Source organism: Nerophis lumbriciformis, linkage group LG18 (genome assembly GCF_033978685.3).
Source record: "Nerophis lumbriciformis linkage group LG18, RoL_Nlum_v2.1, whole genome shotgun sequence".
In the NCBI taxonomy this organism is placed as follows: domain Eukaryota; kingdom Metazoa; phylum Chordata; class Actinopteri; order Syngnathiformes; family Syngnathidae; genus Nerophis; species Nerophis lumbriciformis.
The window spans coordinates 40,060,001-40,082,830 of NC_084565.2; the positions used below are offsets into that span (position 1 = coordinate 40,060,001).

At 38.4% G+C, this 22,830-nt stretch overlaps 1 protein-coding gene across 3 annotated transcripts in view; it reads left to right on the forward strand.

The window, feature by feature from the left end:
- lpp (LIM domain containing preferred translocation partner in lipoma) overlaps window positions 1-22,830 on the forward strand; it is a 571,221-nt gene that overhangs the window by 301,303 nt on the left and 247,088 nt on the right. For all 3 annotated transcript variants that reach the window (XM_061978393.2, XM_061978394.2, XM_061978396.2), the window contains one exon: window positions 1,272-1,394. In XM_061978393.2, coding sequence (XP_061834377.2) covers window positions 1,272-1,394 — 123 coding nt within the window. The remainder of the gene's footprint in view (window positions 1-1,271; window positions 1,395-22,830) is intronic.

Consider the following 22,830-nt stretch of genomic DNA (forward strand, 5'->3'; position numbering starts at 1 on the left):
AATTTAAAAAATGGCTCGCCACGTTAAAAGAGGCTGGCCATATTAAAAATGTGGTTGGCTACTTTAAAAATGTGGTTGGCCACCTTAAACATGTGGTTGGCCACTTTAAAAATGTGGTTGGTCACCTTAAAAATGTGGCTGGCCACCTTAAAAATGTGGTTGGCCACTTTAGAAAAGTGGTTGGCCACCTTAAAAATGTGGTTGGCCACCTTAGAAAAGTGGTTGGCCACATTATAAATGTGGTTGGCCACCTTAGAAAAGTGGTTGGCCACCTTAGAAAAGTGGTTGGCCACCTTAAAAATGTGGTTGGCCACCTTAGAAAAGTGGTTGGCCACATTATAAATGTGGTTGGCCACCTTAGAAAAGTGGTTGGCCACCTTAGAAAAGTGGTTGGCCACCTTAAAAATGTGGTTGGCCACATTTATAAAATGTGGTTGGCCACATTTAAAAAAATTGTGGCTGGCCACTTTAAAAAAATTGTCTGCCCACATCTAAAAAAAAAAATAAATAAATAAAATATAAAAGAAATGTGGCTGGCCACATCTAAAAAAGTGTCTGGCCACATTTGTGGCTAACCACAATTTAAAACGTGGCTGGCCACATTAAAGAGTGGCTGGCCACGTTAAAAAGTGGCTGGCCACATTAAAAAGTGGCTGGCCACATTAAAAAGTGGCTGGCCACATTAAAAAGTGGCTGCCACATTAAAAAGTGGCTGGCCACTTTAAAAAGTGGCTGGCCACGAAAAAAAAAAAGTGTGGATGGCCACTTTAAAAAAATGTGCTATTACTGCTATGCTGGTGTTGCTAACTTAGCATGATGGTAAAATGTCATGTTAGCATGTAGCTCACATAGCTATGCTAACATTGTAAACCTCCTAAAACACGCTGTGCCTCTGAGGGCGGGAGACGGGCCTCAGGTTTAGTCCTCACCATGTTTGAAAGCGGCAGCAGCAGCCGCCTCTAACGTCATGTGACTGCTCATCCAACAACATCAGCGCCGGCAGTTGCAGCAAGTCATCTTGCGTAGGCATGTAAAACTAGCTTAACAAGCTATCATGCTAACAGTTAGCATGTGTTAATTACCAAGTTTTGACTCTGAAGTGTACGATGGCAAAATATACACAAAAAAGAGTTAGCATGCTAAAGCACCAAGTGTAATGGCTGTAAGGTGTAAAATGGCCACAAAAGTTAGCATGTAAAATGCGAAGAGGCAACATCACACAGCAAACAACGCACACAAACTGACGCCACCCGCTTCCTGCTTCCTGGCAGGTGGGAGGAGCCGAGAAGACGCTGGAGGAGCGACGCTCTAGTCTGGACGCTGAGATCGATTCTCTCACCAGCATCCTGGCAGACCTGGAGAGCAGCTCACCTTACAAGCCTAGACCCGCCCAGGTGAGTCACACCTGCGATGTTAGCATTTTAGATACTTTTCCATGTTGCAACATCAAAATCATGGTTTTGATACTTAGTGCCATCGTACATGTATGCTGATAGCATGACACCATTTTAGCTAATTTTGTATGTTTAAACATAAAAAATCATGGATTTTGGTACTTTGTGCTATCTTAGCTGTATGCTACCTCATCCTATGTTAGCATGCTACCATTTTTTACTACCATTTTAGCTAATTATGTATGTTTAAACATAAAAAATCATGGATGTTGGTACTTTGTGCTATCTTAGATATATGCTACTTCATCCTATGTTAGCATACTACCATTATATGCTACAACTTTAGCTAATTTTGTAGGTTTAAACCTAAAAATCATGGATTTTGGTACTTTGTGCTATCTTAGATGTATGCTACCTCATCCTATGTTGGCATGCTACCATTTTAGCTAATTCTGTATGTTTAAACCTACAAATCATGGATTTTTGTGCTATTTTAGCTGTATGCTACCTCATCCTATGTTAGCATGCTACCATTTTATGCTACCATTTTAGCTATGTCTGTATGTTTATACATAAAAATCACGGATTTTGGTACTTTGTGCTATCTTAGATGTATGCTACCTCATCCTATGTTAGCATGCTACCATTTTATGCTACAACTTTAGCTAATTTTGTAGGTTTAAACTTAAAAATCATGGATTTTGATACTTAGTGCTATCTTAGATGTATGCTACCGCATCCTATGTTAGCATGCTACCATTTTATGCTACCATTTTAGCTAATTATGTATGTTTAAACATAAAAAATCATGGATATTAGTAGTTTGTGCTATTTTAGCTGTATGCCACCTCATCCTATGTTAGCATGCTACCATTTTATGTTACAACTTTGGCTAATTTTGTATGTTTAAACATAAAAATGATGGATTTTGGTACTTTGTGCTATCTTAGATGTATGCTACCTCATCCTATGTTAGCATGCTGCCATTTTATGCTATGATTTTAGATAATTCTGTATGTTTAAACCTAAAAATAGTGGATTTTTGTGCTATCTTAGATGTATACTACCTCATCCTATGTTAGCATGCTACCATTTTATGCTATCATTTTAGCTAATTCTGTATGTTTAAACCTAAAAATCTTGGATTTTTGTGCTATCTTAGATGTATGCTACCTCATCTTATGTTAGCATGCTATCCCTTCATGCTACGATTTTAGCTAATTCTGTATGTTTAAACCTAAAAATCTTGGATTTTTGTGCTATTTTAGATGTATGCTAACGTCTTATGTTAGCATGCCACGATTTTAGCTAATTCTGTATGTTTAAACCCAAAAATCATGGATTTTTGTGCTATCTTAGAAGTGTGCTACCTCATCCTATGTTACAATGCTACTATTTTATGCTACCATTTTAGCTAATTCTGTATGTTTAAACCTAAAAATCGTGGATTTTTGTGCTATCTTAGATGTATGTTACCTCATCTTATGTTAGCATGCTACTATTTTATGCTATGATTTTAGCTAATTCTGTATGTTTAAACCTAAAAATCGTGGATTTCTGTGCTATCTTAGATGTATGCTAACTTCTTATGTTAGCATGCCACGATTTTAGCTAATTCTGTATGTTTAAACATTAAAATCATGGATTTTTTTGCTATCTTAGAAGTGTGCTACCTCATCCTATGTTACAATGCTACTATTTTATGCTATCATTTTAGCTAATTCTGTATGTTTAAACATTAAAATCATGGATTTTTTTGCTATCTTAGAAGTGTGCTACCTCATCCTATGTTAGCATGCTACCATTTTATGCTATCATTTTAGCTAATTCTGTATGTTTAAACCTAAAAATCTTGGATTTTTGTGCTATCTTAGATGTATGCTACCTCATCTTATGTTAGCATGCTATCCCTTCATGCTACGATTTTAGCTAATTCTGTATGTTTAAACCTAAAAATCTTGGATTTTTGTGCTATTTTAGATGTATGCTAACTTCTTATGTTAGCATGCCACGATTTTAGCTAATTCTGTATGTTTAAACCCAAAAATCATGGATTTTTGTGCTATCTTAGAAGTGTGCTACCTCATCCTATGTTAGAATGCTACTATTTTATGCTACCATTTTAGCTAATTCTGTATGTTTAAACCTAAAAATCGTGGATTTTTGTGCTATCTTAGATGTATGTTACCTCATCTTATGTTAGCATGCTACTATTTTATGCTATGATTTTAGCTAATTCTGTATGTTTAAACCTAAAAATCGTGGATTTCTGTGCTATCTTAGATGTATGCTAACTTCTTATGTTAGCATGCCACGATTTTAGCTAATTCTGCATGTTTAAACCCAAAAATCATGGATTTTTTTGCTATCTTAGAAGTGTGCTACCTCATCCTATGTTAGAATGCTACTATTTTATGCTACCATTTTAGCTAATTCTGTATGTTTAAACCTAAATATCATGGATTTTTGTGCTATCTTAGATGTATGCTAACTTATTATGTTAGCATGCTACGATTTTAGCTAATTCTGTATGTTTAAACCCAAAAATCATGGATTTTTGTGCTATCTTAGATGTATGCTACCTCATCCTATGTTAGCATGCTACTATTTTATGCTACCATTTTAGCTAATTCTGTATGTTTAAACCTAAAAATCGTGGATTTTTGTGCTATCTTAGATGATTACTAACTTCTTATGTTAGCATGCCACGATTTTAGCTAATTCTGTATGTTTAAACCCAAAAATCATGGATTTTTGTGCTATCTTAGATGTATGCTACCTCATCCTATGTTAGAATGCTACTATTTTATGCTACCATTTTAGCTAATTCTGTATGTTTAAACCTAAAAATCGTGGATTTTTGTGCTATCTTAGATGTATGTTACCTCATCTTATGTTAGCATGCTACTATTTTATGCTATGATTTTAGCTAATTCTGTATGTTTAAACCTAAAAATCGTGGATTTCTGTGCTATCTTAGATGTATGCTAACTTCTTATGTTAGCATGCCACGATTTTAGCTAATTCTGTATGTTTAAACCCAAAAATCATGGATTTTTGTGCTATCTTAGATGTATGCTACCTCATCCTATGTTAGCATGCTACTATTTTATGCTACCATTTTAGCTAATTCTGTATGTTTAAACCTAAAAATCGTGGATTTTTGTGCTATCTTAGATGATTACTAACTTCTTATGTTAGCATGCCACGATTTTAGCTAATTCTGTATGTTTAAACCCCAAAATCGTGGATTTTTGTGCTATCTTAGATGTATGCTAACTTATTATGTTAGCATGCTACGATTTTAGCTAATTCTGTATGTTTAAACCCAAAAATCATGGATTTTTGTGCTATCTTAGATGTGTGCTACCTCATCCTATGTTAGCATGCTACTATTTTATGCTACCATTTTAGCTAATTCTCTTTGTTTAAACCTAAAAATCGTGGATTTTTGTGCTATCTTAGATGATTACTAACTTCTTATGTTAGCATGCCACGATTTTAGCTAATTCTGTATGTTTAAACCTAAAAATCTTGGATTTTTGTGCTATCTTAGATGTATGCTAACTTCTTATGTTAGCATGCCACGATTTTAGCTAATTCTGTATGTTTAAACCTAAAAATCATGGACTTTTGTGCTATCTTAGATGTATGCTACCTCATCCTATGTTAGCATGCTACCATTTTATGCTATGATTTTAGCTAATTCTGTATGTTTAAACCTAAAAATCCTGGATTTTTGTGCTATCTTAGATGTATGCTAACTTATTATGTTAGCATGCTACGATTTTAGCTAATTCTGTATGTTTAAACCCAAAAATCATGGATTTTTGTGCTATCTTAGATGTGTGCTACCTCATCCTATGTTAGCATGCTACTATTTTATGCTACCATTTTAGCTAATTCTGTATGTTTAAACCTAAAAATCGTGGATTTTTGTGCTATCTTAGATGTATGCTAACTTCTTATCTTAGCATGCTACCATTTTAGCTGATTCTGTATGTTTAAACATTAAAATCATGGATTTCGGTACTTGTCGCCATCTTAGCATGTTCACTTCTCATATGATAGCATGCTAACGTATGTTAGCATTTCAGCTAATTTTGTTTGTTTAAACATAAAAATCATGGTTTTGATACTTAGTGCCATCATACAAGTATGCTACCTCATCTTATGTTAGCATGCTAACCCTACATGCGACTATTTTAGCTAGTTATGTATGTTTAAACTTAAAAATTGTGGATTTTTGTGCTATCTTAGATGTATGCTACCTCATCCTATGTTAGCATGCTACCATTTTATGCTACCATTTTAGCTAATTCCGTATGTTCAAACATTAAAAACTTGGATTTCGGTACTTGGCGCCATCTTAGCATGTTCACTTCTCCTATCATAGCATGCTAACGTATGTTAGCATTTCAGCTAATTTTGTTTGTTTAAACCTAAAAATCATGGATTTTTATACTTAGTGCCATCATACAAGTATGCTACCTCATCGTATGTTAGCATGCTAACCCTACATGCGACCATTTAGCTAGTTATGTATGTTTAAACCTAAAAACCATGGATTTGGTGTTTTGTGCTATCTTAGCTGTATGCTACCTCATCCTATGTTAGCATGCTACCATTTTATGCTACCATTTTAGCTAATTCTGTATGTTTAAACATTAAAATCATGGATTTCGGTACTTGGCGCCATCTTAGCATGTTCACTTCTATGATAGCATGCTAACGTATGTTAGCATTTCAGCTAATTGTGTTTGTTTAAACATAAAAATCATGGATTTTGATAGTGCCATCATACAAGTATGCTACCTCATCCTATGTTAGCATGCTACCATTTTATGCTATGATTGTAGCTAATTCTGTATGTTTAAACCTAAAAATCCTGGATTTTGGTACTTTGTGCTATCTTAGATGTATGCTACCTCATCCTATGTTAGCATGCTACCATTTTATGCTATGATTTTAGCTAATTCTGTATGTTTAAACCTAAAAATCCTGGATTTTGGTACTTTTTGCTATCTTAGATGTATGCTACCTCATCCTATGTTAGCATGCTACCATTTTATGCTACCATTTTAGCTAATTCTGTATGTTTAAACCTAAAAATCATGGATTTTGGTACTTTGTGCTATCTTAGCTGTATGCTACCTCATCCTATGTTAGCATGCCACCATTTTAGCTATTTATGTATGTTTAAACATAAAAAATCATGGATTTTGGTACTTTGTGCTATCTTAGATGTATGCTACCTCATCCTATGTTAGCATGCTACCATTTTATGCTACCATTTTAGCTAATTATGTATGTTTAAACATAAAAAATCATGGATTTTGGTACTTTGTGCTATCTTAGATGTATGCTACCTCATCCTATGTTAGCATGCTACCATTTTATGCTACCATTTTAGCTAATTATGTATGTTTAAACATAAAAAATCATGGATATTGGTACTTTGTGCTATTTTAGATGTATGCTTCCTCATCCTATGTTAGCATGCTACCATTTTATGCTACAACTTTGGCTAATTTTGTATGTTTAAACATAAAAATGATGGATTCTTGTTGTTGGCACCATCTTAGGAGTATGAGCACTTCTCCTATATTAGCATGCTAACGTTTTATGCTAGCATTTTAGCTAATTTTGTTCATTTAAACATAAAAATCGGAGTTTTTGATACTTGCCGCCATCATACAAGTATGTTCACTTTACCGATATTAGCACGTTTTATGCTAGCAGTTCAGCTAATTTAGTTTCTTTAAACAAAAATCATGGATTTTGATACTTGGCGCCATCATATTAGTATGTTCACTTTTTCTCTGTTAGCATGCACATTTTTTCTGCTAGCATCTCAGCTAATTTTGTTTGTTTGAACATAAATCATGTATTTTGGTACTTGGCGCCATCATGAAAGTATGTTCACGTCTCCTATGTTAGCATGCTAACGTTTCATGCGAGCACTTCAGCTAATTTTGTTTGTTTAAACCTAAAAATCCTAGGTTTTCGGTACTTGGCGCCATCTTAGATGTATGCTACCTCATCCTATGTTCGCATGCTAACGTTTTATGCTAGCATTTTAGCTAATTTTGTTCATTTAAACATAAAAATCATGGTTTTTGATACTTGACGCCATCATATTAGTATGTTCACTTTTTCTCTGTTAGCATGCTAATTTTTTTATGCTAGCATCTCAGCTAATTGTGTTTGTTTAAACATAAAAATCATGTTTTTTGATACTTGGCGCCATCCTAGATGTATGCTACCTCATCCTATGTTAGCATGCTACCCTTTTATGCTACCATTTTAGCTAATGCTGTATGTTTAAACATTATAATCATGGAATTCGGTACTTGGCGCCATCTTAGCATGTTCACTTCTCCTATGATAGCATGATAAAATTTTACGCGAGCATTTCAGCTAATTTTGTTTGTTTAAACATAAAAATCACAGATTTTTGTACTTTGTGCTATCTTAGATGTATGCTACCTCATACTATGTTAGCATGCTACCATGTTATGCTACCATTTTAGCTAATTCTGTATGTTTAAACATTATAATCATGGAATTCGGTACTTGGCGCCATCTTAGCATGTTCACTTCTCCTATGATAGCATGCTAATGTTTTATGCTAGCATTTTAGCCAATTTTGTTTAACAATTATGGTTTTTGATACATGGCGCCATCATACAAGTATGCTACCTCATCCTATGTTAGCATGCTATCCCTTCATGCAACAATTTTAGCTAGTTATGTATGTTTAATCCTAAAAATCATGGATTTTGGTACTCTGTGCTATTTTAGCTGTATGCTACCTCATCCTATATTAGCATGCTACCATTTTATGCTACAACTTTGGCTAATTTTGTATGTTTAAACATAAAAATCATGGATTTTGGTTGTTGGCGCCATCTTAAAAGTATGAGCACTTCTCCTATATTAGCATGCTACCATTTTGTACTACCATTTTAGCTAATTATGTATGTTTAAACATAAAAAATCATGGATTTTGGTACTTTGTGCTATCTTAGCTGTATGCTACCTCATCCTATGTTAGCATGCTACCATTTTATACTACCATTTTAGCTAATTATGTATGTTTAAACATAAAAAATCATGGATATTGGTACTCTGTGCTATCTTAGCTGTATGCTACCTCATCCTATGTTAGCATGCCACCATTTTAGCTATTTATGTATGTTTAAACATAAAAAATCATGGATTTTGGTACTTTGTGCTATCTTAGATGTATGCTACCTCATCCTATGTTAGCATGCTACCATTTTATGCTACAACTTTAGCTAATTTTGTAGGTTTAAACCTAAAAATCATGGATTTTGGTACTTTGTGCTATCTTAGATGTATGCTACCTCATCCTATGTTAGCATGCTACCATTTTATGCTACAACTTTAGCTAATTTTGTAGGTTTAAACCTAAAAATCATGGATTTTGGTACTTTGTGCTATCTTAGATGTATGCTACCTCATCCTATGTTAGCATGCTACCATTTTATGCTACAACTTTGGCTAATTTTGTATGTTTAAACATAAAAATCATGGATTTTGGTTGTTGGCGCCATCTTAAAAGTATGAGCACTTCTCCTATATTAGCATGCTACCATTTTGTACTACCATTTTAGCTAATTATGTATGTTTAAACATAAAAAATCATGGATTTTGGTACTTTGTGCTATCTTAGCTGTATGCTACCTCATCCTATGTTAGCATGCTACCATTTTATACTACCATTTTAGCTAATTATGTATGTTTAAACATAAAAAATCATGGATATTGGTACTTTGTGCTATCTTAGCTGTATGCTACCTCATCCTATGTTAGCATGCCAGCATTTTAGCTATTTATGTATGTTTAAACATAAAAAATCATGGAATTTGATACTTTGTGCTATCTTAGATGTATGCTACCTCATCCTATGTTAGCATGCCACCATTTTATGCTACAACTTTAGCTAATTTTGTAGGTTTAAACCTAAAAATCATGGATTTTGGTACTTTGTGCTATCTTAGATGTATGCTACCTCATCCTATGTTAGCATGCTACCATTTTATGCTACAACTTTAGCTAATTTTGTAGGTTTAAACCTAAAAATCATGGATTTTGGTACTTTGTGCTATCTTAGATGTATGCTACCTCATCCTATGTTAGCATGCTACCATTTTATGCTACAACTTTGGCTAATTTTGTATGTTTAAACATAAAAATCATGGATTTTGGTTGTTGGCGCCATCTTAAAAGTATGAGCACTTCTCCTATATTAGCATGCTACCATTTTGTACTACCATTTTAGCTAATTATGTATGTTTAAACATAAAAAATCATGGATTTTGGTACTTTGTGCTATCTTAGCTGTATGCTACCTCATCCTATGTTAGCATGCTACCATTTTATACTACCATTTTAGCTAATTATGTATGTTTAAACATAAAAAATCATGGATATTGGTACTTTGTGCTATCTTAGCTGTATGCTACCTCATCCTATGTTAGCATGCCAGCATTTTAGCTATTTATGTATGTTTAAACATAAAAAATCATGGAATTTGATACTTTGTGCTATCTTAGATGTATGCTACCTCATCCTATGTTAGCATGCCACCATTTTATGCTACAACTTTAGCTAATTTTGTAGGTTTAAACCTAAAAATCATGGATTTTGGTACTTTGTGCTATCTTAGATGTATGCTACCTCATCCTATGTTAGCATGCTACCATTTTATGCTACAACTTTAGCTAATTTTGTAGGTTTAAACCTAAAAATCATGGATTTTGGTACTTTGTGCTATCTTAGATGTATGCTACCTCATCCTATGTTAGCATGCTACCATTTTATGCTACCATTGTAGCTAATTATGTATGTTTAAACTTTGTGCTATTTTAGCTGTATGCTACCTCATCCTATGTTAGCATGCTACCATTTTATACTACCATTTTAGCTAATTATGTATGTTTAAACATAAAATATCATGGATTTTGGTACTTTGTGCTATCTTAGATGTATGCTACCTCATCCTATGTTAGCATGCTACCATTTTATGCTACAACTTTAGCTAATTTTGTAGGTTTAAACCTAAAAATCATGAATTTTGGTACTTTGTGCTATCTTAGATGTATGCTACCTCATCCTATGTTAGCATGCTACCATTTTATGCTACAACTTTAGCTAATTTTGTAGGTTTAAACCTAAAAATCATGGATTTTGGTACTTTGTGCTATCTTAGATGTATGCTACCTCATCCTATGTTAGCATGCTACCATTTTATGCTACCATTGTAGCTAATTATGTATGTTTAAACTTTGTGCTATTTTAGCTGTATGCTACCTCATCCTATGTTAGCATGCTACCATTTTATACTACCATTTTAGCTAATTATGTATGTTTAAACATAAAATATCATGGATTTTGGTACTTTGTGCTATCTTAGATGTATGCTACCTCATCCTATGTTAGCATGCCACCATTTTAGCTTTTTATGTATGTTTAAACCTAAAAATCATGGATTTTGGTACTTTGTGCTATCTTAGCTGTATGCTACCTCATCCTATGTTAGCATGCTACCATTTTATGCTACAACTTTAGCTAATTTTGTTGGTTTAAACCTAAAAATCATGGATTTTGGTACTTGGTGCTATCTTAGATGTATGCTACCTCATCCTATGTTAGCATGCTACCATTTTATGCTACCATTTTAGCTAATTATGTATGTTTAAACTTTGTGCTATTTTAGCTGTATGCTACCTCATCCTATGTTAGCATGCTACCATTTTATACTACCATTTTAGCTAATTATGTATGTTTAAACATAAAATATCATGGATTTTGGTACTTTGTGCTATCTTAGATGTATGCTACCTCATCCTATGTTAGCATGCCACCATTTTATGCTACAACTTAAGCTAATTTTGTAGGTTTAAACCTAAAAATCATGGATTTGGGTACTTTGTGCTATCTTAGATGTATGCTACCTCATCCTATGTTAGCATGCCACCATTTTAGCTATTTATGTATGTTTAAACCTAAAAATCATGGATTTTGGTACTTTGTGCTATCTTAGATGTATGCTACCTCATCCTATGTTAGCATGCTACCATTTTATGCTACAACTTTAGCTAATTTTGTTGGTTTAAACCTAAAAATCATGGATTTTGGTACTTCGTGCTATCTTAGATGTATGCTACCTCATCCTATGTTAGCATGCTACCATTTTATGCTACCATTTTAGCTAATTATGTATGTTTAAACTTTGTGCTATTTTAGCTGTATGCTACCTCATCCTATGTTAGCATGCTACCATTTTATACTACCATTTTAGCTAATTATGTATGTTTAAACATAAAATATCATGGATTTTGGTACTTTGTGCTATCTTAGATGTATGCTACCTCATCCTATGTTAGCATGCCACCATTTTATGCTACAACTTAAGCTAATTTTGTAGGTTTAAACCTAAAAATCATGGATTTTGGTACTTTGTGCTATCTTAGATGTATGCTACCTCATCCTATGTTAGCATGCCACCATTTTAGCTATTTATGTATGTTTAAACCTAAAAATCATGGATTTTGGTACTTTGTGCTATCTTAGCTGTATGCTACCTCATCCTATGTTAGCATGCTACCATTTTATGCTACAACTTTAGCTAATTTTGTAGGCTTAAACCTAAAAATCATGGATTTTGGTACTCTGTGCTATTTTAGCTGTATGCTACCTCATCCTATATTAGCATGCTACCATTTTTTGTTACAACTTTAGCTAATTTTGTAGGTTTAAACCTAAAAATCATGGATTTTGGTACTTTGTGCTATCTTGGCTATGCTATGTTAGCATGCTACCATTTTATGTTACAACTTTGGCTAATTTTGTACGTTTAAACCTAAAAATGATGGATTTTGGTTGTTGGCGACATCTTAAAAGTATTAGCACTTCTTCTGTATTAGCATGCTAACGTTTTATGCTAGCATTTTAGCAAATTTTGTTAGTTTAAACCTAAAAATCGGAGTTTTTGATACTTGGCGCCACCATACAAGTGTGTTAATTTTCTTCTAAACTAGCATTTTAACGTTAGTTGAATTCAGATGAATATTTTCGACAAAAATGATTGTCATTTTTTTCATTACTTGTGATAATTGTATTGATCTTGCAAGTGTAAAATAATCATTTAAAAGCAAGTTAAATGGCGACGCTTTAAACATGAGTTTTCTTGTCGATCCTTCTTCTTTTGGACGTGAAGAATGATGAGGCTGAGACAAATAAATGTGATTATTCATAGCAGTGCAGTTTGTTTGACTCGACCCATATCACAAGTTGATCTTTTGCAAGCGTATTAAAAGAAAAGACGAGGCCGCCGAGGGCACTTCACTAAATAGTTTGACACAGTAAATGTAGGACAGGCTCTTCATGGGACAAAGAACATCACGCTGATGACATCGCCGCTAAAATAACTGTCAATAATTCCAATAAAGAGGGTAAACAAATAGATGGAAAGTAACATAATGAAATAGAATGCATAGATAATATAATAATAAAGCAGTATTGTTTAAAAATTATTTAAAAAACAATACAAAGACAAAAAAAATAATTTAAAAGTTACTTATTCATCTGACAAAATTACAAATATTTAATATTAATTTTCATCATAACTTGTCATAGATATGATTTTAATCTTTTTAACACTTTTTTGTAACATGAGACGGGGGTGAAGACCTTCTCTGATTTCAGATCAATACGCATTGAATAGTTCCAGCTGCAACACCACTACTTTCGCACAGAATTTTACACTATATTGCCAAAAATATTTGGCCACCTGCCTTGACTCACATATGACCTTGAAGTGCCATCCCATTCCCCACCCATAAGGTTCAATATGACCTTTTGCAGCTATTACAGCTTCAACTCTTCTGGGAAGGCTGTCCACAAGGTTGTGGAGTGTGTTTATCGGAATTTTCCACCATTCTTCCAAAAGCGCATTGGTGAGGTCACACACTGATGCCTGGCTCTCAGTCTCCGTTCTAATTCATCCCAAAGGTGTTGTATCGGGGTTGAGGTCAGGACTCTGTGCAGGCCAGTCAAGTTCATCCACACCAGACTCCGTCATCCATGTCTTTATGGACCTTGCTTTGTGCACTGGTGCACAGTCATGTTGGAACTGTTCCCACAAGGTTGGGAGCATGGAATTGTCCAAAATGTTTTGGTATCCTGGAGCATTCAAAGTTCCTTTCACTGGAACTAACTCCTGAAAAACCAACCCCACACCATAATTCCTCCTCCACCAAATTTCACACTCGGCACAATGCAGTCCGAAATGCAGAGAAGGCATCTCCACTGCTCTAGAGTCCAGTGGCGACGTGCTTTACACCACTGCATCCCACGCTTTGCATTGAACTTGGTCACGTATGGCTTAGATACAGCCGCTCGGCCATGGAAACCCATTCCATGAAGCTCTCTGCGTACTGTACATTCTATATTGCCATTACTTTTGGCAATATAGTGTGCTTCCTGTGTGTGTACGACACGCTCAGTGAACCTCTTCTCTGATTTCAGATCAACATTTTTAATAAAAATGATTGTTGTAACGCATTGAATTGTTCCAGCTGCAACACCCCCTTCCTATAGAACATTACTTCCTCTGTGTATGCGACTCGCTCAGAGGGCGTACAGCCCACCACGGTGAACACCTTCTTGTTTTCAGATCAACATTTTCAATGAAAAGTATTGTTGTAATGCATCGAATAGTTCCAGCTGCAACACCACTCCCCATTTTTTGTAAAACATAACCTCCTCTTTGCTTACGACTCGCTCAGAGAACGCCTTCTTTGATCGCAGATGAATATTTTCAACAAAAACGATCGTCATAATGCATCGAATAGTTCCAGCTGCAACACCACTCCCAATTTTTTTGTAAAACATAACCTCCTCTTTGCTTACGACTCGCTCAGAGAACACCTTCTATGATCGCAGTTTAATATTTTCAACAAAAACGATCGTCATAATGCATTGAATAGTTCCAGCTGCAACACCACTCCCCATTTTTTGTAAAACATAACCTCCTCTTTGCGTAGGACTCGCTCAGAGAACGCCTTCTCTGATTGCAGATGAAAATGTTCGACAAAAGCGGTCGTCATAAGGCATCGAACAGTTCCAGCTGCAACACCACTCCCCTTTTTTGTAAAACATGACCTCCTACTACTGCATGCGACTCGCTCAGAGAACGCCTTCTCTGATTTCTTATCAACCTTTTTATTTATTTATTTTAATAAATGATTGCTGTATTGCGTCTATTACGTCCAGCTGCAACAACACTCTTTTTGTTGTTGTAGAAAATTATTTCCTGTGTGGTTTCCACTCGTTTCAAGGGCATACAGCCCGCCTCCGCCACCGCCTTATCCGATTTCAGATCGACATTTTCAATAATTAGTTCCAGCTGCAACACAACACCACTCCCCATTTTTGTAAAACATAACCTCCTCTTTGCGTACGACTCGCTCAGAGAACGCCTTCTCTGATTGCAGATGAAAATGTTCAACAAAAACGATCGTCGTAATGCATCGAATAGTTCCAGCTGCAACATCACACCCCTTTTTTGTAAAACATGACCTCCTACGTCCGCATACGACTCGCTCAGAGAACGTCTTCTCTGATTTCTTATTAACCTTCTTATTTTTTTTTTTAAATTAATGATTGCTGTATTGCGTCTATTACGTCCAGCTGCAACAACACTCTCTTTTTTTTTTGTAGAACATGATTTCCTGTGTGGTTTCCACTCGTGTCGAGGGCACACAGCCTGCCAACGCCTTATCCGATTTCAGATCGACATTTTCAATAATTAGTTCCAGCTGTAACACCACTCCCCATTTATGTAAAACATAACCTCCTCTTTGCGTACGACTCGCTCAGAGAAAGCCTTCTCTGATTGCAGATGAAAATGTTCAACAAAAACGATCGTTGTAATGCATCGAATAGTTCCAGCTGCAACACCACTCCCCTTTTTTTTTGTAAAGCATGACATCCTACGACCACATACGACTCGCTCAGAGAACGCCTTCTCTGATTTCTGATCAACTTTTTTTTAAATTAATCATTGCTGTATTGCGTCTATTACGTCCAGCCGCAACAACACTCTTTTTTTTTTTTTTTTTTTGTAGAACATGATTTCCTGTGTGGTTTCCACTCGTGTCGAGGGCATACAGCCTGCCAACGCCTTATCCGATTTCAGATCGACATTTTCAATAATTAGTTCCAGCTGTAACACCACTCCCCATTTTTGTAAAACATAACCTCCTCTTTGCGTACGACTCGCTCAGAGAACGCCTTCTCTGATTGCAGATGAAAATGTTCAACGAAAACGATCGTCGTAATGCATCGAATAGTTCCAGCTGCAACACCACTCCCCTTTTTTTTGTAAAACATGACCTCCTACGACCGCATACGACTCGCTCAGAGAACGCCTTCTCTGATTTCTTATCAACCTTCTTTTTTTTAAATTAGTCATTGCTGTATTGCGTCTACTACGTCCAGTCGCAACAACACTCTTTTTTTTTTTTTTTGGGTAGAACATGATTTCCTGTGTGGTTTCCACTCGTTTCGAGGGCATACAGCCCGCCTCCGCCAACGCCTTATCCGATTTCAGATCGACATTTTCAATAATTAGTTCCAGCTGCAACACCACTCCCCATTTTTGTAAAACATAACCTCCTCTTTGCGTACGACTCGCTCAGAGAACGCCTTCTCTGATTGCAGATGAAAATGTTCAACAAAAACGATCGTCGTAATGCATCGAATAGTTCCAGCTGCAACACCACGCCCCTTTTTTTTGTAAAACATGACCTCCTACGACCGCATACGACTCGCTCAGAGAACGCCTTCTCTGATTTCTGATCAACTTTTTTTTAAATGAATCATTGCTGTATTGCGTCTATTACATCCAGCCGCAACAACACTCCTTTTTTTTTTTTTTTTTTTTTTTTTTTTTTGTAGAACATGATTTCCTGTGTGGTTTCCACTCGTTTCGAGGGCATACAGCCCGCCAACGCCTTATCCAATTTCAGATCGACATTTTCAATAATTAGTTCCAGCTGTAACACCACTCCCCATTTTTTTGCGTACGACTCGCTCAGAGAAAGCCTTCTCTGATTGCAGATGAAAATGTTCAACAAAAACGATCGTCGTAATGCATCGAATAGTTCCAGCTGCAACACCACTCCCCTTTTTTTGTAAAGCATGACCTCCTACGACCACATACGACTCGCTCAGAGAACGCCTTCTCTGATTTCTTATCAACCTTTTTATTTATTTATTTTAATAAATGATTGCTGTATTGCGTCTATTACGTCCAGCTGCGACAGCACTCTTTTTTTCTTTTTTTTTGTAGAAAATTATTTCCTGTGTGGTTTCCACTCGTTTCGAGGGCATACAGCCCGCCTCCGCCAACGCCTTATCCGATTTCAGATCGACATTTTCAATAATTAGTTCCAGCTGTAACACCACAACCCATTTTTATAAAACATAACCTCCTCTTTGCGTACGACTCGCTCAGAGAACGCCTTCTCTGATTGCAGATGAAAAAGTTCAACAAAAACTATCGTCGTAATGCATTGAATAGTTCCAGCTGCAACACCGCTCCCCTTTTTTGTAAAACATGACCTCCTACGACCGCATACGACTCGCTCAGAGAACGCCTTCTCTGATTTCTGATCAACCTTTTTTTTTTTTTTTTTTATAAATGATTGCTGTATTGCGTCTGTTACGTCCAGCTGCAACAACACTCTTTTTTTCTCTTTTCTTTTTGTAGAAAATGATTTCCTGTGTGGTTTCCACTCGTTTCGCCAACGCCTTATCCAATTTCAGATCGACATTTTCAATAATTAGTTCCAGCTGTAACACCACTCCCCATTTTTTGTAAAACATAACCTCCTCTTTGCGTACGACTCGCTCAGAGAAAGCCTTCTCTGATTGCAGATGAAAATGTTCAACAAAAACGATCGTCGTAATGCATCGAATAGTTCCAGCTGCAACACCACTCCCCTTTTTTGTAAAACATGACCTCCTACGACCGCATACGACTCGCTCAGAGAACGCCTTCTCTGATTTCTGATCAACTTTTTTTTAAATTAATCATTGCTGTATTGCGTCTATTACGTCCAGCCGCAACAACACTCTTTTTTTTTTCTCTTTTTTTTTTTTGTAGAACATGATTTCCTGTGTGGTTTCCACTCGTTTCGAGGGCATACAGCCCGCCTCCGCCAACGCCTTATCCAATTTCAGATCGACATTTTCAATAATTAGTTCCAGCTGTAACACCACTCCCCATTTTTTTTGCGTACGACTCGCTCAGAGAAAGCCTTCTCTGATTGCAGATGAAAATGTTCAACAAAAACGATCGTCGTAATGCATCGAATAGTTCCAGCTGCAACACCACTCCCTTTTTTTGTAAAGCATGACCTCCTACGACCACATACGACTCGCTCAGAAAACGCCTTCTCTGATTTCTTATCAACCTTTTTATTTATTTATTTTAATAAATGATTGCTGTATTGCGTCTATTACGTCCAGCTGCGACAACACTCTTTTTTTCTTTTTTTTTGTAGAAAATTATTTCCTGTGTGGTTTCCACTCGTTTCGAGGGCATACAGCCCGCCTCCGCCAACGCCTTATCCGATTTCAGATCGACATTTTCAATAATTAGTTCCAGCTGTAACACCACAACCCATTTTTATAAAACATAACCTCCTCTTTGCGTACGACTCGCTCAGAGAACGCCTTCTCTGATTGCAGATGAAAAAGTTCAACAAAAACTATCGTCGTAATGCATTGAATAGTTCCAGCTGCAACACCGCTCCCCTTTTTTGTAAAACATGACTTCCTACGACTCGCTCAAAGAACGCCTTCTCTGATATCTGATCAACCTTCTTTTTTTTTAAAATAAATGATTGCTGTATTGCGTCTATTATATTACATCCAGCTGCAACAACACTCCTTTTCTCTCTCTCTGTAGAACATGATTTCCTGTGTGGTTTCCACTCGTTTCGAGGGCATACAGCCCGCCTCCGCCAATGCCTTCTCCGATTTCAGATTGACATTCTCAATAATTAGTTCCAGCTGCTACAACACTCCCCTTCTACTCGTTTTCTTGTGTCAAAGACAGCTAACCATCTAAATAGTGTGCCTGCTCAGAGTTGACGCTGAACATTTTGGTTTGTGTACGTGTGTATATGTTTTAAAGACTGCTTGGTGCTTCAAGGTCAAAAAAAACAATTGAAGTGAACAAAGAACATGACTTTTTAATTCTCATATTTCTCGGTAACGGACATCTTTTTCCACGCCGAGACCAATCAAACATGTCGGAAGTGCAGCGCCAACACGGGAGTCCAAAGCGGCCTGAAAGCTTTTGTCAACACGGCTTAAAAAATTTATGGGCACCTGTCCGGAGTTGGCGTCCACGCTAACTTAATGTATGGCCGCCCCGTTGGCTTGACTTGACGGGGGTCGAGGTTTATTTTTAGCTTTAGAGTACACACACACATGTTTTAATCATGAAATGTTGGAAACGGGGCGTTTAGTTTTTTGTTAGCGCGATGCTGAGAAGATTTGGCTTTCTATTTGATTGTTTGATTCTTTTTAATACATATTTTGGGCATATGTGCACACACACACACACACACACACACACACACACACACACACACACACACACACACACACACACACACACACACACGCCTCAGCTGATGCTGATTCTAGCTGATTAACTCAGGTTGACCTTTTTCCCCTCCCCAGCTGCTGCTGTCAGTCTGGGCTCCGCCTCCTTCGCCACATTATCCTATAACCCGGTTTGTGACGGGTTATACCGATACTTCAGCCCTGGGCATTGGCCACTACCGATATATTGACGCGATACCAGCAGGAATCCTGCACGCTCGTATTACTTTTGCCGCGTGGAATGTTACAGAAAACAACAATAGTAGGTATAAAAAGCACCAACCTATTTGGGCCGATGCTGTCTTTAGGTTGAAGCGGAGTGGTAATTGTTTCCTGCCGCAATACTTCACGACGTTGAATGATGCGGACACGTTTGTTACTGGATACTAGTGATGAGGCGTCATGAAGCGTTTCGACACATTGCAAAACTGTATTGATACTGTGTCGATACTGTGTCACTAAATACTGACATCTGCTGGACATTAAAAATCCCTACAGGCAACCTATGGACCGACTCAACTGACACTGATTTGATGCCTAACCTTTTTGGAACCAAAAACTGCTTCTTGGGTACTGATTAATGCGAAGGGCTACCAGTTTGATACACACTTAAATAAATAAATATATTGTCATTTGTAAATTACACGTAAGAATAGCTAAATAAATAAATGTATATATATAAAAAAAATGGGTATTTCTGTCTGTCATTCCGTCGTACATTTTTTTTTCCTTTTACGGAAGGTTTTTTGTAGAGGATAAATGATGAAAAAAAACACTTAATTGAACGGTTTAAAAGAGGAGAAAACAAGAAAAAAATTAAAATAAAATTTTGAAACATAGTTTATCTTCAATTTCGACTCTTTAAAATTCAAAATTCATCCGACAAAAAGAAGAGGAAAAACTAGCTTATTTGAATCTTTTTGAAAAAATATCCATCCATCCATCCATCTTCTTCCGCTTATCCGAGGTCGGGTCGCGGGGGCAGCAGCCTAAGCAGGGAAGCCCAGACTTCCCTCTCCCCAGCCACTTCGTCCAGCTCCTCCCGGGGGATCCCGAGGCGTTCCCAGGCCAGCCGGGAGACATAGTCTTCCCAGCGTGTCCTAGGTCTTCCCCGTGGCCTCCTACCGGTCGGACGTGCCCGAAACACCTTCCTAGGGAGGCGTTCGGGTGGCATCTTGACCAGATGCCCGAACCACCTCATCTGGCTCCTCTCCATGTGGAGGAGCAGCGGCTTTACTTTGAGCTCCTCCCGAATGACAGAGCTTCTCACCCTATCTCTAAGGGAGAGCCCCGCCACTCGGCGGAGGAAACTCATTTCGGCCGCTTGTACCCGTGATCTTGTCCTTTCGGTCATGACCCAAAGCTCATGACCATAGGTGAGGATGGGAACGTAGATCGACCGGTAAATCGAGAGCTTTGCCTTCCGGCTCAGCTCCTTCTTCACCACAATGGATCGATACAGCGTCCGCATTACTGAAGACGCCGCACCGATCCGCCTGTCGATCTCACGATCCACTCTTCCCCCACTCGTGAACAAGACTCCGAGGTACTTGAACTCCTCCACTTGGGGCAAGATCTCCTCCCCAACCCGGAGATGGCACTCCACCCTTTTCCGGGAGAGAACCATGGACTCGGACTTGGAGGTGCTGATTCCCATCCCAGTCGCTTCACACTCGGCTGCGAACCGATCCAGTGAGAGCTGAAGATCTTGGCCGGAGGAAGCCATCAGGACCACATCATCTGCAAATAGCAGTGACCTAATCCTGCAGCCACCAAACCGGATCCCCTCAACGCCCTGACTGCGCCTAGAAATTCTGTCCATAAAGGTTATGAACAGAATCGGTGACAAAGGGCAGCCTTGGCGGAGTCCAACCCTCACTGGAAACGTGTCCGACTTACTGCCGGCAATGCGGACCAAGCTCTGGCACTGATCATACAGGGAGCGAACTGCCACAATCAGACAGTCCGTTACCCCATACTCTCTGAGCACTCCCCACAGGACTTCCCGGGGTACACGGTCGAATGCCTTCTCCAAGTCCACAAAGCACATGTAGACTGGTTGGGCAAACTCCCATGCACCCTCAAGGACCCTGCCGAGAGTATAGAGCTGGTCCACAGTTCCACGACCAGGACGAAAACCACACTGTTCCTCCTGAATCCGAGGTTCGACTATCCGGCGTAGCCTCCTCTCCAGTACACCTGAATAGACCTTACCAGGAAGGCTGAGGAGTGTGATCCCACGATAGTTGGAACACACCCTCCGGTTCCCCTTCTTAAAGAGAGGAACCACCACCCCGGTCTGCCAATCCAGAGGTACCGCCCCCGATGTCCACGCGATGTTGCAGAGTCTTGTCAACCAAGACAGCCCCACAACATCCAGAGCCTTAAGGAACTCTGGGCGGATGTCATCCACCCCCGGGGCCTTGCCACCGAGGAGCTTTTTAACTACCTCGGCAACCTCAGCCCCAGAAATAGGAGAGCCCACCACAGATTCCCCAGGCCCTGCCTCCCTATAGGAAGACGTGCTGGTAGGATTGAGGAGGTCTTCGAAGTATTCCCTCCACCGATCCACAACATCCGCAGTCGAGGTCAGCAGAGCACCATCCCCACCATACACGGTGTTGACACTGCACTGCTTCCCCTTCCTGAGGCGGTGGATGGTGGTCCAGAATTGCTTCGAAGCCGTCCGGAAGTCTTTTTCCATGGCCTCCCCGAACTCCTCCCATGTCCGAGTTTTTGCCTCCGCGACCGCTGAAGCCGCACACCGCTTGGCCTGTCGGTACCTGTCTGCTGCCTCAGGAGTCCCATGAGCCAAAAGAACCCGATAGGACTCCTTCTTCAGCCTGACGGCATCCCTCACCGCCGGCGTCCACCAACGGGTTCTAGGATTACCGCCATTTTTTGAAAAAATAAAAAAAAAGAATTTATGGAACATCATTAGTAATTTTTCCTGATTAAGATACATTTTAGAATTTTGATGACATGTTTTTAAATTGGTTAAAATCCAATCTGCACTTTGTTAGAAATATTTAACAAATTGGACCAAGCTATATTTCTAACAAAGACAAATCAGTATTTCTTCTAGATTTTCCAGAACAACAATTTTAAAAGAAATTCAAAATACTTTAAATTTGATTCTAACTATCGTGGGATCACACTCCTCAGCCTTCCTGGTAAGGTCTATTCAGGTGTACTGGAGAGGAGGCTACGCCGGATAGTCCAACCTCGGATTCAGGAGGAACAGTGTGGTTTTGGTCCTGGTCGTGGAACTGTGGACCAGCTCTATACTCTGGGCAGGGTCCTTGAGGGTGCATGGGAGTTTGCCCAACCAGTCTACATGTGCTTTGTGGACTTGGAGAAGGCATTCGACCGTGTCCCTCGGGAAGTCCTGTGGGGAGTGCTCAGAGAGTATGGGGTTTCGGACTGTCTGATTGTGGCGGTCCGCTCCCTGTATGATCAGTGTCAGAGCTTGGTTCGCATTGCCGGTAGTAAGTCGGACACGTTTCCGGTGAGGGTTGGACTCCGCCAAGGCTGCCCTTTGTCACCGATTCTGTTCATAACTTTTATGGACAGAATTTCTAGGCGCAGTCAAGGCGTTGAGGGGATTCGGTTTGGTGGCTGCAGGATTAGGTCTCTGCTTTTTGCAGATGATGTGGTCCTGATGGCTTCATCTAGCCAGGATCTTCAGCTCTCGCTGGATCGGTTCGCAGCCGAGTGTGAAGCG